Here is a 21013-nt window from a genome sequence, read left to right as displayed (position 1 = left end):
TCATTCCGCAAATCACGTGACAAGACTTCCCGACCCTGCTGCGCAAAATTTAAAAACACCCAATACGTAACAAGAAACTCTACCCTGTCATCAAAATAAACAGTCATCGTTCAATGATGCGTATTCTCATAATCATGCTGTGGCGTCATGTAGTATACATAGTGAGCCTCGTCCTAAGTCGCTAGACTTTTTATACTCGTCAGAAAAAACACTTTATTTACAGTTTTTATTCTGTGGGAGAATAAACGTGCGCAGATAATTTCGGGATATAGAAGGTATAAATACCCTGCTATTCTGTGTTAATGGTTGACACTCTATCAGTGACCAGTACATGAGTGAGAGAAACAGAAAAGAAAGAAATGGTCAAATTAAGAATTTTGACTGCAGAACGAAATAAGAAAAAACAATCAAAGACCATCGCCTAATTATCATAGCATTAAGGAGTGACCTGACCTTGATGTAACCGATTAAATCTGATTATGATGTACAATTTGCGAGTGTGTCTAATTCTTTCAATAAGCGTGTGTATGTTGCTGAATAATGTACAGCAATCCAACGGAACTACACTGCCTATTCCTGCAAAAATGGACGGCGAAGAACTCGGTAAGTCGGAATTTTTCTTCTTCTCCTTAATGTGTAAATAGCCCTGCTAGTAAATAGATTGATAATTAATTGGAGGACTCGCATGATTTTGGATGACGATACATTTCGATCACTTTGAATAATTAACGTTCGATAAATTTTATACCAGGGCTCTGCAGTAATAAATATTTCGATGTATTTTTTCTAGTATAGTTTATAGCGTGTAAAATCCGGATATACAGGTACAAGCATGACCAGTTCATGAAGGTAGTTCATTACACCAACATTGTATCTAATGAACAGTTCATGAAGGTAGTTCATTACACCAACATTGTATCTAATGAACCGTTCATGAAGGTAGTTCATTACACCAACATTGTATCTAATGAACCGTTCATGAAGGTAGTTCATTACACCAACATTGTATCTAATGAACAGTTCATGAAGGTAGTTCATTACACCAACATTGTATCTAATGAACAGTTCATGAAGGTAGTTCATTACACCAACATTGTATCTAATGAACCGTTCATGAAGGTAGTTCATTACACCAACATTGTATCTAATGAACCGTTCATGAAGGTAGTTCATTACACCAACATTGTATCTAATGAACCGTTCATGAAGGTAGTTCATTACACCAACATTGTATCTAATGAACAGTTCATGAAGGTAGTTCATTACACCAACATTGTATCTAATGAACCGTTCATGAAGGTAGTTCATTACACCAACATTGTATCTAATGAACAGTTCATGAAGGTAGTTCATTACACCAACATTGTATCTAATGAACAGTTCATGAAGGTAGTTCATTACACCAACATTGTATCTAATGAACCGTTCATGAAGGTAGTTCATTACACCAACATTGTATCTAATGAACCGTTCATGAAGGTAGTTCATTACACCAACATTGTATCTAATGAACCGTTCATGAAGGTAGTTCATTACACCAACATTGTATCTAATGAACAGTTCATGAAGGTAGTTCATTACACCAACATTGTATCTAATGAACCGTTCATGAAGGTAGTTCATTACACCAACATTGTATCTAATGAACAGTTCATGAAGTTCATTACACCAACATTGTATCTAATGAACCGTTCATGAAGGTAGTTCATTACACCAACATTGTATCTAATGAACAGTTCATGAAGGTAGTTCATTACACCAACATTGTATCTAATGAACAGTTCATGAAGGTAGTTCATTACACCAACATTGTATCTAATGAACCGTTGAAATACATCTTATGAAGTATGATCCCTGATCCCACCTCTGGTATATCCAGGGGTCGATGTATATCCAACTCTCTATTTTGTATTGTTTATATTGCTTATAGGAGTTATGAGATTAATCACTGTTCATTATTTTCATCTTTCATGCTTTTATCATCGAAAGAGTGACACAAGCTCTCAATTATTTTATACGAATATTTTGTACTTCTCTCACTCTCTCATCTTAAAAAGCATCAACATGTTAAGTACAATAGATGTTATATGAACTTTACGTTCCGTTGTTTATGGAAAACGTGCTATATAAGATTCTTCACTTTTATCCGGAATTAATTTACAATAAGTACACACCTGTATAATGTAAATCTGCTCAATAAAGTTTTAAACCTGTCCTTAATGAAGTTTTCACGCAAATCAAGTTTAATGATAGCCCTATGCTAATTCAAAGATATTCAAACGTACCTTTTACTGAGTCAATTTCCTGTTGTCTGAGATAAGACAATTTAATCCCCTGTTACTCATTATCTTATAGGTGAGGTGATTGTTAGCTGGAAAGAAGAAGGCGATCGGGTCCGACGCTCAACAGACGGTGTGTCAGTTCCCGCCAAAAATATCGCCGTCAGTTTCCAACTGAATGGTGGGGTAGTGGACCTTCATTTAACCAGAAACGATGAGGAGTCCGTGAATGTCCCCGTATACACAACAGATGGGAGAGGAGAAGTCGTTAGACAGTATATACAGGAGAAATCTGTTAGTACAGTAAATTGCAATAATGCAACTTTTTCTAAATAGCATAGGTGCCTTAAATAAGCTCACATTTATTTCAATGAACATGACTTTTCGGCTTTGATCAAGGTACAAGATAGACCAAAATAAAAGAAACTGCACCACATATTGAAGTTTTTCGCACTACTATATAAATATCGCTTATATGGGACAGTTAACATTGCATCTTTCTTCAAATCATGTTATTTCTATTTCGTACACATAATGTAATAAATAGCAGATTTAACAGTCTCGTGTAAAGTCAGCATTTCGCAGATTCTATCGTCGTTATATAGATCTATATAGATTACCAATACAACCTGTCATTGGGTCAACTACTGTCTAACGTGTTTCATACAAATTCTTAGGGCGTTGTTTACACACTTATTTTGACTTTGGATTACTCCGTTTACCTTATCCCAGGCACCTGGTCCCACCTCTGGTATATTCAGAGATTCATGTTTGCCCAACTATCTATTCTGTATTCCTTAAAGGAGTTATGAGATTGATCGCTGTTCGTTCTTTCCCTTTTTATTCTATTGTTGTACAAAATTATCAATATACCATCTATCTGATATTTTATGGGTATGAAAATGTCTTATTTTTAGAACGTGTTTCTCTATCAAGATAGAAAGAAATTTGCAGCCTTCTACGTCGAGACAGTGGAGACCTCCTCGTGTATGGTAAGAAGGATGACATCACTCAGTCAGTTTGCTGAAGTTTAGTATAACTAAGCCTCGTGTGAACAATCCCTTGGTTGGATAAGATAAAACAATCCTGTTGCAAGCATGTGATCGAGAGAAGCCATATTGAGATATTTATATTAAATCTGAAAAGGAAAATAAAAGTGCATGCTTCACCATAACTCTTCATTTGTATTTACAATGTCTCAAAATCTCATCAACAGTTTAAGCGACTAGGTTTTCGAAGAGGAGTTTTATAAATGTATTTTAAGCCAGGATTCCTTTTCTGATTCTGCAAGCAGTAGGGAAAATCTAATTGCGCTCTACAATCAGGGATAATGTAGGTTTTAAAAAAATCCAAATTGTTCTACTTTCTTTTAATGTATTTTCAGTTTGGAAGCTTTGAAGACAAAGCAGAAGAATATTTTCTGGAACCAAAAGAAAGAAATTGTAGCAGGAAAACTTCACCGATGTTCAAAATATTGAAGGCCAAGACCTCACATATTGAATTTGCAGACAGCGTTATAATGGGTAATTTGACATTGTGTTGTGTTCTATCTTAACGTGTTTTCAAATCTTCGCGAACTATAAAGAAATTATTGCCATGCTTTATAGTGCTTATGTAGTTTGTTTTAAAAGCAATATATTGTGGCAATTAGTTAAAAACGATTTTTCAAGTGATTGCATTAAGACATAAAATGCATTTATAAAGGTTTCATAAATTTTGGATATTAAAACAGAGAAGTGACTAGGAACAAGACACACGGTACCCAAAGTGTCATTTGAATAAAAGCGATAAGTAAGAAGCACTGTAAATGCCACGTGTTAAATGTAATAGTTCTACATGTCAATTTCCTTTTCATAAACAGACAAGAAGCGTAATCTTACACCTCTATCACAGAATATGGACACCATCAGAGAAAAAAGATCGACACCGGAATACAAAATAGAAACGCTTTTGATAATTGACTACTCTGTTTACAGTTAGTGAGTATTTTAGTCTTCATTTTTTAAAGATTAATTTAGATAATTAATTATTTATTTTTAATTTGCCTTAAGGTTCGGTTTTCAATTTTTGGTTTCGTATGGGTACATAACTGTCGAATATTGCATCTGAGGAAATAGAATGTTTAATCCCAACCCCTCTATCTCAACCCCCTCTAACTAGTGCTAGCAATGTGAGAAGGATAAATGACGAGAAAAATTATAATTGAACTATCAATATTTGTTATACGACAACTATGAGCCGTATACATGAAGTTTTGTTGTTTTACTACCTTATCTATTAAGTTACTTGTGTATTTTTAATTAATACTTACGTAGGTAGTGTACTGATTTACATTTATAGTGAGGATTTCACAAAGGTGATGCTCTAGAACAATTGATCAAGCATGCGAATATAAAAACCGCGAGAATGTTTGCTCGAAATAAAGAATTTTGATTTAATTTGTCTCTCCGGCTACTTTTTAAGATGAAAGGTGTCTCACTTGAAATGCATTTATTGGTGTTGTTTAAGTAGAGGAAAATAAAACCACCGAAGTTCGTGTCTTCTTCAACATTGCGTGTCAAATTTCATGTGATACGTACAGTTTTTCATGTAAAGAATGATTTTTATATTTTGGGTGTAACAAAATTGCAGGTACTTTAATCTTAGACAATGTAATATTTTCACTAAATTATCTGTATTCGTGAGATCATGCAATGTTTATGTGCTTCTGCATATAAATATTGAAAAAGCAAAACATACAGAAATGAGTATCAGATGTGAAAAATTCATTTGATTGAAAACTAGAAAATTACTTATTGCCAATGAATATCGTGTCTAACCCTAATTTTTGCAGTTGGTACACGCAGAGTAAAGCAGCAACGCCTGTTCAGAAAGACACAGAAGCGAAGACCAACATCCGGCAGTACTACGCATGGGTTATCAGCGGGGTATCACATGACTATTCTTAAACTATCTAATGTAATCTATTTACATCACTAACAATTTGAAAAGGCATTCACATAGAATAATGACGTACTCTGTGGATTTTTATAGTTTGTCGATAAAATATGCAAAGGCAAGAAAAATTTCATTGGTACCTAGTAGTTACATAAATGTGCACATCTAACATGTTTATGCGTAAACATTCCAATGACATAGAATAAATATACCGACATTTCGCTGACGTCATGTAAATACAAATTCATTTCACTGACATCAATCAAATACATGTCCACAAACATTTTACTGACATCAAGCAAAAGCACAAACATTTCACATACATCATATAGATACACCATCATTTCACATACATTATGTATATATAAATCAAGCAAATGTAAAACTTATACGGTACCAATTTTGATGCACCGGATGCGCATTTCGACAAATAATGTCTTTTCAGTGATGTTCAACCGAAATATTTGAAATTCGAAATAACGATAAACTTGCTAGAGCTATTTTAGGGAAAACAGAGTGCCAAAAAGTGGAGTCAAATTCGTCTAAGGATAAAAGCTTTGCATGAGGGAGATAATCCTTAATTTCTAAATTTTATCACAGCAATTAAATATACATCCGTAATTTTAAGCTAGTAACAAAGTACTTAGCTACTGGGCTGTAGAGACCCTCGGGGACTAACAGTCCACTAGCAGAAGCCTCGACTCAGGGGTCATCATGTAAAATTTATATGGTACCAATTTTGATGCACCAGATGTGCATTTCGACAAATTTCGACATACATCAAGCAAATGCACAAATATTTCACACATCATGAAGATACACAAGCATTTTCCAAACATCATGTAAATTCCATAATTCTTTGACTGCCTTAGACATTTTTTTAGCAGAAACATTTATCCGAACATAATGGTCAGTAATTCATATTATGTTCAATCTGGATTTCAAATTTTATTTTTAGTACATGCATGTAGGACATAATATGATGCATCTTCGCTAGCCAAGGGTTTTCGGTCCACTCAGCTCCTCATATGTTTATGGGGATCGGAGTGGACCGAAAACCCTTGGCTAGCGAAGATGAATGTGACGATGCGTTAATTGTCTTGGTTTTTTTGTTTTAGATGGATGTGCGATACAAGAACATTCAGACCGCTGCCTACACAATGTCTATTGTCTACGGAGGTGTCTACATAGCAGACGTAAGTGAACGTACGAACACAGACACGTGTTTTTGTTGATTGATTGATTGTATACTATTTAACGTCCCGCCCGAGAATTGTTAACTCATATGGAGACGTCACCCTTGCTGGTGAAGGGCTGCAAAAATTTGAGTCTATGCTCGGCGCTTACGGTCTTTGAGCAAGAAGGGATCTTTATCGTGCCACAACTATTGTGACACGGGACCTCGGTGTTTGCTGTCTCATCCGAAGGACCGCCCCATTTAGTCGCCTCTTACGACAAGCAAGGGGTACTGAGGACCTATTCTAACCCGGATCCTCACGGAAGAAATATGTTCATTCTTGTATTTGAAAGGCGAAGATCTCATAATCCTATAAGCAATACAAAATAAAGAGTTGGGCAAACACGGACCAGTAGATATACCAGAGGTGGGGTCAGGTGCTTAGGAGGAGTAAGCATCCCCTGTCGACCGGTCACACCCGCTATATCTTAAACTCACGCTTTGTGAATTGTTCAGCTGGTCAAAACGTATCTATGGTACAGAATGTTACATTGAGAAATAAAAAGTAGGACGTTGGTTAAAAAAAACAACAACACACAAATATGTGCATGTTTTGAAATTCAGAAACGACAGTGGCAACATGAATAACAGTTAAGTGATTTCTATAAACCTATACGTTTCTCATATTCTATTACTATGAAAGGAATTTTCTGAATTTTCTTATAATGTTGTAAAGGTTGAAATTTCAGCCACAAAAGTAAACGTTATAGACGTATTAATGCACACACCCCACGGGCTCCGTATTTGTCCGACCTTTCTAGCTTACATTGAAATACTGACCTATTATAAAGAATTATTGAAGGTCTGGATATTTGAATTAAGTCACGTCCGTTACATTCGAATCCACTGTAACGATCACCAAAAGAAATATGCAATTTGAAAGAGAAATGTCTCTCTGTGTTCGTGAAGCAAGAATTTATATATATATTTTTGATATTGTGACATTGGACTAATAACTTCACAATTCTTTAAATTAAAAATGTGAACTAGTTGTGAAGGAAAACACTGTACCAAAACCCGGTACTTTGAATAATACCATCTTTTATCTTTATAAAGATTCAGTCATGGTTTTATGATTGGTAAATGATAAGATTTTCGATAAATTGCAAATACTAAATCTCAAGAATATAACTTTTACAATCTTAGAAAAATAAGTTATTCAGAGAGACAATTTCCTGACTAAAGGATTCTCAGAGATAAAAGTTATTTCCCCTGCTTCTCTCGTCGATAAACACCTTATGCGTTTTTAATACAGATACAGTAATTACATGAAAATTGAAGAGGACCATGATAAATAGATTTATACTCCGCATTATTTCGTATTTCAGACAGCCTCTAAATCCTCTTTCACGGAAAACAACAAGGATTCCTCCACCCCAACACCAAAGGTGGACGCCTCCACAGTTCTTAATGACGTCACTTCCTGGGTGAAAAATACAGCAGGACTCCCCAGCTATGATCATGCTATGATGTTTTCAAGGTAACGAATTTTTATTCAAAATGACAAAAAACCTGGTGTACATTGTATTCTCTTCTAAAAAATGATGAAATTTGCGATATATGAAAAAATAAAGATCTTACTATTAAATCGTATAATACACAATACCTGTATTTGCTTATTCCTCTTAGTTTAAAATAGAATTCAGATGAACCAGATCAAATTCAAATCGTAATATAAAAGGAAATTAACATTATGGTCGGTTTCCAAGGAAAAATCACAAAAGACCAGCATTTCTATAAAGAAACATTTATCCCAAAAATAGGCAAACAACCGATCCATCCAGGTATTTGACTAGTACGATAAAATCTCTTTAAATGATTGTTAAATGCTATGTCTAGTAAATAAACATTATTAAAATTCATTTCCTGTTTTAAGGTATGACTTCACCAGTCAGGGGTCGAGTAGTAACACTGGGCTGGCGTGGGTAGGAGCAGTGTGTACAGCAGACAGCGTCTCTATTGTAGAGGACCACTTTAATTTTATCCTACTGACAGTGGCTGCTCATGAATTAGGTCACAGGTACGAAACTTCAAATGGTAGTAACAAACCTTGTCTTTGCTTATGATCAGTTCAGCAAATATCTAATGTTCTATATACTACTGATACAAAATATTGCCAAATTATTTCAAATTCAGTTTGAGCGCAGAGCATGATGGGACAAATAATGCTTGTAACGGCGCAGATGCATACATAATGGCGGCATCATCATCTCTGGTAGCGAACACAAATCCATGGAAATTTTCCTCTTGCTCGATTGCGTATTTCACAAACTATATCAACACTCTCAACAAGTAAGTTATGCAGAAATTGACGATTTTTTAAAATATCCCAGCTGATTTTCGATTAATTACCGCGATTATCTTCCCTGTAGTGGAAATGGAAATTGTATGACAACATTAAGTGCAAGTTTTGACCCGACTGCTTTGAACCAATACACAAGATTACCTGGCCAGGTGTATGATGCAGACGCAATGTGTAAGCACATTCTCGGATCCGGATCATCTTTCTGTCAGGTAATTTTAGGAACACGATCATACTTTAATGCACTCTTGATTTCAATGAGTCATTTGATTAATAGTAATAATTTACAGCGATACACTGCAATTTATCATTCTCTTTTTATTACATGAAATTCAAAACGGATATTTGTTGATGATGCTTGGATTAATGCTGGATTGAATATTTATCCAGTTTCCTTATAACAACAATTTCACGAGTGTCTGCAGCACCCTCTGGTGTCACAAAACAGACGGAAGTGGGCAGTGTCAGTCGGCATTGGGAGGAGACGGCCTGCAATGTGGCAACAGAAAGGTACACGGAAACATGAGGCCTTAATCGAGTGAATGACTTATTACAACCAATATCTTATTATACAGTAAGTAAGTAAGTAATTTTTATTTAAAGTCGGAACTATATACAGGTAAACAAATAAACATGAGCTAAGAGCTCTTTAACCGACTATATAGCATTAAAAAACACAAAGCACTAATGATATATACTTGCATGCATAGACACAAAAACAGAAATTTGAAATAAAACAGGACGCATACATATATACAGACATCACAAGTCATGCATATATATATATATATACACAGGGACTAGCTACATTGAGATGCGTATGCAGCACTGAAAACAGTTTGCAACACAAACATAAAAATATGGATATATACATAGACTAAATAAATATGCATACCTAAGAGACAGAGCGGAGTAAAAATAATACAGTTAAATTTGTACATGTAAGCTTAGAAGCATAGTTAGAAGTTAGATCAAAACTTTAAGATTTAGACAGGAGAGGCTGGAATCTGCATGAGCTGCATTTACAATTCAATTCCCCAACCAACTTTCAATATAATTTGAGAATAGATTATATGATGTAATATTTCTTGCTTCGTTTGGCAAAGAGTTCCAGAGCTTTGCTGCCTCATATCTAAAAGATTTAATCCCGTACCTGGTTGTTCCAGGTGTTGGTACTTCCGCTGTATTTGTATATCTAAAATTGTATGAATGTTTTTTTATAACAACTAGATCTTGTAAAAAAAAAAAAGTGGGGACATTTTGTTGATTATTTTAAGTTTCTAAAGCTATTGTTCGCATTCTTCTGGTTATATATACAGATATGAATGTCTCCAATTCATGAATGAACGCGATCAATACTATGTCATTGATTACATATTCTTCACTTGATGTACATATGTGCCACGAATGTCTTCTAATATATTGGTACCTTTTGTATTTAGTGGTGTATAGCAGGCGTGTGCACGTACGACAACTGTGCTCCGGCAGGGGACGGTAAGCATGCACACCATGTCTTATCATTTATTTGCTTAAATGAAGTTAATTGATAATTAATAATATCAGAATGAATTTGATATATTTTTGTAATCTGCAATATGTTTGGTTTACATTTTGATATCTATTGACCTAAATGACCGAGTCAAATGGTTTTCCGATATGCTGACATCGCATATTTCGTGATCGTATTTGTCATTGTTATTCGTATTATTCCATGAAAACCCTAATGAAAGGCGAAGATAACGAACAGTGACCAATCTCATAACTCCTATAAGCAATACAAAATAGATAGTTGGGCAAACACGGACCCCTAGTTTTGCAATCAACCAGAAATCAAAAGAACACAATAACATGATCAAAGAATTGTTGACATATATGAAGTCAATACAGTTATTTTATTATCGTTTAAAGGAATATTATTTACCTCGCATGCGGTGAAGATTTATTCTTGACATCACCACATTTATCATCGCCAAGTTCTACGTAAAGTACACAAAACAATATTGCTATAACTGGAGCTTCTATGCATGGGACTTCTCAATCATTAAAGATAAAACTGAAACACTATATTCAATAAACTAATTTCATAACCAAACTTGTATTTTCTTCAGAATCTTGTTTATATGGTGAGAAGAGTGGAGTGGTATTTGCAGATAAAACATGCGCTGACATCGCTAATGAACCATACATATGCTACACTGCATCTGTCGCCAAGGACTGTTGTAAAACATGCGGCAACTTCTACACCGGACGGCAAGGTAGGTATGACGTATAAATAAATGAATGATGAAGAGAAGTTTAAGATTGCAAGGAAAATAATAATTATGTAGAATGATTAGCCTTTATATGTAATATGTTACTTTCATTCTATAGGCTGTGAGTATGGTGATAGGACTTCAGTCTGTACCAGTGCTTACTGTCCTCAATATGGGGATTTCTATTGTTGTGGAACGTGTTATACTGGTTCAAGTATAATTACAAATACAACGACAGAGACACCAAATTTATGTACAACAAAGGCTCTGCAAGTTATTACTACAACAAGAAGCACAACTACCACGGAGCGAAGCACAACTACCACCGAACCTACCATAACTACACGAACAACCACATCTACACCACTAACTAAAACCACAGCAACACCACCACCACCAACATCCACTACTACAACCACACCAACAATAACTACAACCACAACACCAATAACTACAACCATAACAACAACAGCAATATCAACACCACTAACAACAACCACACCACCAACCACACCACCAATAAGCACAACCTCAACACCAATAACCACAACACCAATAACTACAACCATATCACCAATAACCACCACTACAACACCACTAACAACAACCACACCACCAACCACACCGCCAATAACCACAACACTACCACCAACTACAACCACTACACCAACAACATCCACTAAAACAATTACACTACCAATAACCACAACCACAACACAAACAAAGACACCAACACCACAAATAACTACAACCACACCACCAACTAGAACACCAATAACTACAATATCAACACCAATAACTACAACACTACCACCAACTACAGCCACATCAACACCAACAACATCCACTACTACAACCACACCACCAACAACCACTACCACAACACAAACAAAGACATCAGCACCACAAACAACTACAACCACACCACCAACTAGAACACCAATAACTACAACCTCAACACCAATAACTACAACACTACCACCAACTACAACCACATCAACACCAACAACATCCACTACTACAACCACACCACCAACAACCACTACCACAACACAAACAAAGACATCAGCACCACAAATAATTACAACCACACCATCAACCAAAACACCAATAAACACAACCTCAACACCAATAACTACAACACTACCACCAACTACAACCACAGCAACACCAACAACAACATCCACTACTACAACCACGCCACCAACAACCACTACCACAACACAAACAAGCACAACAACACCACTAACTACAACCACAACAACACCACAACCAACAACATCTACTATTACAACAACAGAAATGACTACAACGACACCACCAAACACTACAACACCAATAACCATAATTACATCACCAAAAGCCACAACCACAACACCAATACCCATGAACTCAACAGTACCACCATCAACTACAACACTACCACTAACAACCACAACACACTCAACAACTACAACCACAACATCAATAACCACAGCCACAAGACAACCAAGCACAACACCATCAACAACCATAACACCAACAACAACTACAACCACAAGACAAATATCTAGAACCACAAGACCACCAAGCACAACACCAATACCTACAATCACAACACCATCAACAACCACAACACCAATAACCACGACGTTAATACCAACAACTACAACCACATCGACACCAGGTTATTTGGCTTTCTAATATGTGTATATTGCAATTTCGGAGTCATTCTTATTCGTAGTGTAAAAACCCTAATCTAGTTTGTAAATGAATCTGAAAACACAATGACATTAATATGATAAAACAAGTATTGACCTGGTTGATAGACTTATTTTATTACCCACAAAGGATAGCGTTTACATCGCACGAAGTTGAAATTTCTTTTTGGAATAAAGTTCTTCATCAAGCATATAAAGCAATATTTGTACCTGGAACTTATATTGCATGAAACTTCTCAATCAATACAGATACAAATCAAACACCACTTCCAAAATTGAAAGCGCACAAACTAATCTATGCATAAACTTGTGTTTTCTTCAGAATTCTGTTTACATGGTGACAAGAGCGGAGTTGTAATTAGTTATGATGGAGCAGATAAAACATGTGCTGACATCACTGATCAACCATACCTATGTTACACTGCATCTGTTGCTAAGGACTGTTGTAGAACATGCGGCAACTTCTACACCGGAAGGCAAGGTAGACATGACTTATAAATAAATGAATGATGAAGAGAAGTTTAAGATTCCATTTAAAAATATGATGATTTGCTCGTTGCTCACAGTCTTTGAACAGGGAGGGATCTTTATCGTACCACGCTTGCCGTGACACGAGATCTCGGGTTTCACGAGACCTCGGGTTTTGCTGCGGACTCATCCGAAGGACCGCCCCATTGTATATATATATATATATAACTATAACACGTTACTTTCATTCCACAGGATGTGAGTATGGTGATAGGATTGCGGGATGCATCAGTATTTACTGTCCTCAACATGGAGATACTTATTGTTGTGATGTGTGTTATACTGGTCCAACGACTGAGACATCAAATTTATATACAACAACGACTCTGCAAGCTGCTACTCCAACTGTAGCCACAAGCACTACTAATACCGAACCTACCACAACTACACTAACAACCACGCCACCAACAACAACCACGCCAATGCCAACACCAACCACAACACTGATACCTGCAACCACAACACCGATAACTACAACCCCGCCAACACCAACCACAACACTGATAGCTGCAACCACAATACCAATAAGCACGACCACATCACAAACAATCACGATTGACAAATCAACAAGTATAACTTCTGGAATAAGCACTGCCAACATACTGACAACCATTACAAGTTTACCTTTAACAACTACTGCAACGTCTACAACTGAACAAAGTAGCAAGACAGCCCCATCCATCAATGCACTAAGCACTACATCGGAAGCAGCAGTGTCGACTGATACTCTAGAATCTACAACAGATTCATTAACAAAGACTCCTCCGACAACATTCTTGTCATCAACAACATCTATAGAGATTTTAACAACAGAGGAAAGATATTCAACAACACCGACTTCAAATTCAATTATTTCTACTACAGGTAAGCTAACTGTCACAAAAGCAGAATTGCAAATTAGTGCCCTTTCAACAGAACTATTTTCGAGCACAGATTCACCAGAATCAATAAGTAGCAATACAATTTTAAAGTTTAGTCTAACTTCCACAGAAACATCTGCAACAACCACTGACGAATCAACAACAGACCTGTCAGATTCAACTACAACAACTTTTCAGTTCAGTCCAACAACAACGGAGTCATTAGAACCAACCACATCTGAAGTTTTGATAGCATCTACAGAGGATGTAGTACCGGCAAGTACATCGAATCCTGTAGACACAACGGTTACTACTTCAGACAGCATAATCACACAAACACCACCAACTACAACATACACTATGCCAACATCTACCACCACTTCAAATCCTACCAAGAGTTCTACAACACAACCAACCACAACTGTAACTACAACACAACTAACCACAACCACTACTGTAACTACCACACAATCGACCACTTCAAATCCTACAACGAGTTCTACCACACAACCAACCACCACCACTACTGTAGCTACCCCACAACCAACCACCACCACTACTACTACCACACAAACTACCACCGTAGCAAGAAACATCCAGAGAACATTTATATTTGTGATACGGCTGGTGATTGTAGTGACCGAGGATTTCACCATCAGTACCCAGTATTTACTTGTCATTACAAGGGCGGAATCTGCAGTAAGTTTATTTTATGTAGTTTAATATTACTTGTGAAAGTTTAGCTTTAGGTGAATTAATCTTTGTATATAACTACTTTATGGTCCCACTCAGTAAGTGAATTATTCATTACACTACTCTTTCAGAATATTCTAATTAATCTGTACACTAATTACTCTGTACACTAATTACTCAGTACACTAATTACTCAGTACACTGATACTCTGTACACGAATTACTCAGTACAGTAACTACGCAGTACACTAATTGTTTATTATAATGAATACGTAGTACATTAAGTACTCGATACACGATATCCCATTAAACTAATTGTTTGATACTGTAATTACTCATCACATTAAGTACTCGGTATATCAATAATGTAATATTCTTATTACTTTATACACTAATCACTTAAAATTTAATTACTCAGTATACTAACAGTTTTTATTATACTGACTTTATGCATATTTACATTGTAAGTTGACGGTACTTTATCAAAGAAGACTTGGAAGTCGATTCCGGGGCTGTAAAGTGAAGAGAGTGAGGTGAGTGCTGCGGACTATATTGTAATTATTGCAAGACATATTCACTACAGTTATAGATAGTCAGTGAGAATATGTTATGATTGTCATGAATGCTTATTACATCACTGGGGTTTTTTTTGTTGGTTTTTTTTTTAAGTTGACAATATTTTATGATCACACAACAGCAACAATATAAAAGAATATACATGTACGTACAATAATAGCAAGTTGATTGTTCTGACATATCATTTGATACATATATCCATCAATATATAATGTTCTTTGAACAAAAAACCCAAACAAAACAAACAACTTGAAGATTGATAATCTATAATAAGCATGAGAGTTCGAATTTTCTTATGAATATATGTATCAAATGATATGTCAGAACAATGAATTTGCTATTATTGTACGTACATCACTGTTATTTTTGTCAAAATGCACGGCTATATTAATCAAAACGTGAGCTTTGAACTTGTAAACGTCCAATACACATTCAGTTTAAAGACAGTTTTAGACAGGATACAGATTAGACGACAAAATCATAGACAGTCTATTGAAAAGACGAAAATATGGCTGTCATGGGTAGTGATTATGTCACTGTTGTATACCTGCAAAGCTATATTAACCAAAATAAACGCTTTTTACTGAACCGTTTTGCAGATGGTGATAATTTAGCAAATGATGCTGAGAACAAGTTTTTACCTAAAAATGTTACATCCTATAGCAATTCGCCAAGGTACTGCATCCAGTTGATATGATTATTCTAGCATGCAAGGTGAAGATAACGAACAGTGATCAATCTCATAACTCCTACAAGCAAACAAAATAGATAGTTGGGCAAACACGGACCCCTGGACACACCAGAGGTGGGATCAGGTGCCTAGGAGGAGTAAGCATCCCCTGTTGACCGGTCACACCTGGCGTGAGCCCCATATCCTGATCAGGTAAACGGAGTTATCCGCAGTCAAAATCAGTGTGCCAAGAACGGCTTAACAATCGGTATGAAACACGTCAGACAGCATTTGACCCAATGCGAGGTTGTATTGACGAACTAGATCGTTATAACGACCATAGAATTTGCGAAATGCTGACTTCAATCTAGACTATTGAAATCCCTGAACCATCAACTTGTTTGTCAGTAGCTTACCTCGATTTAAAAACTGACAATATCAACTGGATGCAGTACCTTGGCGAATTGCTATAGGATGTAACATTTTTAGGTAAAAACTTGTTCTCAGCATCATTTGTTAAATTATCACCATCTGCAAAACGGTTCAGTAAAAAGCGTTTATTTTGGTTAATATAGCTTTGCAGGTATACAACAGTGACATAATCACTACCCATGACAGCCTATATTGTCAGTAGCATATATAATTGTAGCAATTATTTCACTAAAACAACATGCTATAGGTATAGTATACACTATTTTTGTTGAAGTTCCACTGGATTTACTAGAAGTGATTATCTACATTTACTTGCAATTACTGACGCAAATTCACTGAGTTTTGTTTATAGATTATGTTTCCATGTTCAATATGGAAGCAATGATTGAAAAAAGGATATATTCTATAATAAATCATAGGCCAATTGCATTTACTTCCGATATCATTGCGACATTGATTTAGTATTACAAGAAAGGTTCGCTAGTGTGTATACTATACAATAAACGGAAATTGATGAGTGTAATAAGTTTATTATATGCACACTTATCATGCATAACCACATCATGATAAATGTTCCTGTTAATCAATAATGATTGTATTTGTATCATTGGGAATTCATTTGACTACATATATATTACAAAGTGGAAACAAAATAACTGTATTGTGTTATACTGTAGCAGTAACGCTTTCTGATACCGGAACAGTATTGAAAATATGCATACTATACAAATCAATATAAAATTAATGAATATAATATCATAATCAAACGAATTAATTATTATTGTTATATCACACACATTGTTAGAAATGAAATAAAATAATCAACATTAAAATTGAGCTCCTATTTCAAAATAGGTACATATATTGATACACTATGTCAAAAGCGTTTTTATCAATATACAATTTTTCATTCATAATCATGATTGATATCATAATCATAATTTCCTCATTTAACTGACCAAATTATAGGACTTACAACGGGAGTGACCAGTCGACAGTGCGTGTGGGTGTGATGCTTACTCCTAGGAAAATCCCTTCTCCTAGGCACCTGGTCATACCTCTTTGTCCAAAGTCGATTATAAACTAGGGGTGGGTGGGGATACTTGCCTACATCTCCTGGGCACCTGGTCCCATCTCTGGGTCTTCCAAGGGTCCATGTTTGTACTACTCTGAATTTTTCATTCTTTGTAGGATTATGAGATCGGTCACTGTTCGTTTTCTTAACGTATTCATTTATCTGTAATGCATTTCCTAATGCTTAATGCATACCATGCACATACCTTTACTAGTATATCAAACACTTGTTGTATGATTGCGATAATTTAAAAGAATGTTTGACATATAGCAAGCACAATTCAGCAGTTCAGTGTAGAATTGGATAACACAAGCTGAACTAAACTGTACATGATACTAAAATATCGATTTTATATTGTCATTTTTGAGAAACAAAAATGCTGTTTAATGTAATGTTATGAAGCTAATTCTTATCATTATCAAAGTATGCCACATGTGTTTTTTATTGACCTGATCCATAATAGAATAATTGCTTATTGTTTACTTGTTCTAGGGAAACGTTTAAACTGAAACGTCTGAAATAAAAGCAATTTATACCATTATGATATCTTTGAAATTACTTTTTAGGCGTGGAAGTCTTATCGTTGACTATGACGTTTTCACTGATACCGAGGCTACAGCGACATCAGAGGTAATATCAGTTGCCCAGGATCTGGTTTCCGGTAAAGAAAACGTGACGTATAACGGACAGGAAGCACCAGTGTCATCTGCTGCTTTTGTTGACTCATCTGGAAATAATGGTATGTATCTTGTTGCTAATGAGTAACTATAAACTAATTTATACCGTTAATATTTTGACATTGTTACTGTTTGTAATCCTCCATTTTTCCCATTCAATGTGAATTATTCACGTGATAAAGAAATATAACTCTAGCAGAACAAAATGCGACAATCACAACTATTACATATCACATTGAAATCACGAGAATGTAACATTTTGAAAAGCATTTATTTATTTCATGTTGTAAAAACAGAACATTCACAAAATCAACCTCTCACGCGATGACATTTTCGATTCATCTCTTCAGTAAACATTACCAACAGCACTACTGGATGTCAACTTCTGGAATCCTCAGGGACTTGTGAGTCTGGATATGAGTGTGTTGAAGGGACAGCAGGTCCCTACTGCCGGTACGTCCCATTTCTTCACACCTTTGGAACACTTTCTATGAATGCATGTGACAATGTCTTGCAATGTATATTGGTATATGGTTATCAAATATTTCCTCTTTTTCAGAGCGATGTTAAACTACGATGAGCAAAGTAAGAATCTTATTTTCCGTAGAATCTTATTTTCGGAAATTACAAAATGTAATATTTCACATCTCTTTTGATATGGAGGAGACTACTCTAGGCAAAAAGTGTTTTCTAACCATAATATATTTCGAAAGGAACATTACTCCATTTTGCAGGATTTATTAATATGTCCAACGTAAAAGCATACATAAAATTTTCTTCTCTAAACCTTTTCGGTACAATGAGACAATTAAGATATGAAAGTCAACGTTTATGAGGAATTGCGTAATAAAGGTGTTAGTTTCCAATTTATTCTATGAAGATGGTGAATGTATCAAGTTTGAGCGTTTTTACAATTTTGCAAACATTTAGTAAAGATACCCTTCATATTATAAACCGATTGTTGGGCCGTTCTTGGTACACTGATTTTGACTACGGATAACTACGTTTACCTGATCAAGATATAGGGCTCACGGTGGGTGTGACCGGTCGACAGGGGGTGCTTACTCCTACTAGGCACCTGATCCTATCTCTGGTATATCCAGGGGTCCGTGTTTTCCCAACTCTCTATTTTGTATTGATTATAGGAGTTATGAGATTGATTACTGTTTGTTATCTTCATCTTTTATTTAGATCATGGCCAAAACATTAAAAAGACATTTGGCAATTAATCTAACGCTACAACCATATCGGTCCATATTCATTAAATTATCAATTCAAGATATAAAAAAAAGATCTAGATCTATCGGAAAAGGTGGGGATCACAAACAGTGATCACTCTCATGACTCCTACAAGGAATACAAAGTAAGAGTCGGGCTAACAAGGACCCCAGGACACATCAGAGGTGGGATCTGGGCCACGTTTTACAAAAGAACATAAGCCTTATGACCAACATAACATACTGGAATTTTTCAGTTTATTGTAAGATCATTCACCCCAACACAAATTAGTTAAAACAAAATAATGTTGAAAATTAAGACTCATGAAAAGTTAGAATTAATTCATTTGAACTAAAAACTGTAATGTAATTAAAACCTTGCGACTTTGGCGTAAGTTGTTTTGTAAAATGGGCACCAGGTGCCGAGGAGTGAGCATCCACCAGTCACATCCGCCGTGAGCTCTATATCTTGATCAAGTAAACAAATAATTCGTAATCAAAATCAGAGTGTAACAAGCGGTATAACAATTGGTATGAAACACGTCAGACAGCATTTGACCCAATGACAGGCTGTATTAGCAAATTAGATCGTTATAACTACGATGGAGTTTGCGAAATGTTGACGTTAAATGAGACTGTAGAAACCCTTATAATATCAACTCGATTTAAAAACTGATCATAAGCAAAACAAGGCTACTGACAAACAAGTTGATGGTGCAGGGGATTCAACAGTCTCGTTTAAAGTAAGCATTTCACAAATTCTATGGTCGTTATAAAGTTCTAGTTTGCCAATAAAATCTATCCAGGGGTCCGTGTTTGCCCAATTCTGTATTTTGTATTGCTTAGTTATAGGAGTTATGAGATTGATCAGTGTTTGGTATATTCACCTTTCACCTGCTGTGGTACGGAAACTCAGTTTTTGCTGTGGTACGGAACCTCGGTTTTTGCTGTGGTACTGAACCTCAGTTTTTGCTGTGGTACGGAACCTCGGTTTTTGCAGTGTCATCCGAAGGACCGTAAGGAAACTGTTTTCTCTTCATGTGGGATAAAATACAATCATGTTTATTTTTTCTTTTCAGTGTTAATCATCATTGGTGCAGTGGTCGGTACCTTTTCTCTTATTGTTGTGACAGCTGTGGTATTGGTGTTATGTATATGTTGTAAACAACAGCGTAAAGACAAGGGAAAGCATCATTATGGAGTGGAAAACCCAGCTATGATACCGGTATTTACAAATAAATTCTACATTGATGTGTGGTGTGTCGATCATTCGCAATTGATGTGTGGTGTGTCGATCATTTTACATTAATGTGTGGTGTGTTGATCATTTTACATTAATGTGTGGTGTGTTGATCATTTTACATTGATGTGTGGTGTGTTGATGTGTGGTGTGTCGATCATTTTACATTAATGTGTGGTGTGTTGATCATTTTACATTGATGTGTGGTGTGTTGATCATTTTACATTGATGTGTGGTGTGTCGATCGTTTTACATTGATGTGTGGTGTGTCGATCGTTTTACATTAATGTGTGGTGTGTTGATCATTTTACATTGATGTGTGGTGTGTTGATCATTTT

The 21013-nt window shown here is 35.7% G+C and overlaps 2 protein-coding genes across 2 annotated transcripts in view; both read left to right on the top strand.

Annotated features, from left to right (window-relative positions):
• Positions 1-21013, top strand: part of LOC125678983 (uncharacterized) — a 54944-nt gene that overhangs the window by 31416 nt on the left and 2515 nt on the right. The window contains exons 22-43 of the mRNA XM_056156654.1: positions 2356-2582; positions 3197-3271; positions 3664-3802; positions 4141-4258; positions 5113-5206; positions 6335-6412; positions 7782-7933; positions 8330-8473; positions 8590-8745; positions 8826-8967; positions 9146-9265; positions 10198-10249; positions 10864-11010; positions 11126-12673; positions 13030-13188; positions 13431-14099; positions 14226-14794; positions 15257-15321; positions 18108-18280; positions 18569-18671; positions 18778-18803; positions 20515-20660. Coding sequence (XP_056012629.1) covers positions 2356-2582; positions 3197-3271; positions 3664-3802; positions 4141-4258; positions 5113-5206; positions 6335-6412; positions 7782-7933; positions 8330-8473; positions 8590-8745; positions 8826-8967; positions 9146-9265; positions 10198-10249; positions 10864-11010; positions 11126-12673; positions 13030-13188; positions 13431-14099; positions 14226-14794; positions 15257-15321; positions 18108-18280; positions 18569-18671; positions 18778-18803; positions 20515-20660 — 5102 coding nt within the window. The remainder of the gene's footprint in view (positions 1-2355; positions 2583-3196; positions 3272-3663; positions 3803-4140; positions 4259-5112; positions 5207-6334; positions 6413-7781; positions 7934-8329; positions 8474-8589; positions 8746-8825; positions 8968-9145; positions 9266-10197; positions 10250-10863; positions 11011-11125; positions 12674-13029; positions 13189-13430; positions 14100-14225; positions 14795-15256; positions 15322-18107; positions 18281-18568; positions 18672-18777; positions 18804-20514; positions 20661-21013) is intronic.
• LOC130052072 (uncharacterized) lies at positions 49-4258 on the top strand. Its single transcript, XM_056156045.1, has 4 exons — positions 49-603; positions 2356-2573; positions 3197-3271; positions 3664-4258. Exons 1-4 carry the CDS (start codon positions 480-482, stop codon positions 3832-3834), a joined length of 588 nt encoding a protein of 195 aa, XP_056012020.1. The 5' UTR covers positions 49-479; the 3' UTR covers positions 3835-4258.

The sequence above is a fragment of the Ostrea edulis genome, chromosome 2 (assembly GCF_947568905.1).
Source record: "Ostrea edulis chromosome 2, xbOstEdul1.1, whole genome shotgun sequence".
Taxonomy (NCBI): domain Eukaryota; kingdom Metazoa; phylum Mollusca; class Bivalvia; order Ostreida; family Ostreidae; genus Ostrea; species Ostrea edulis.
This window is presented reverse-complemented; position numbering and strand designations above follow the sequence as displayed.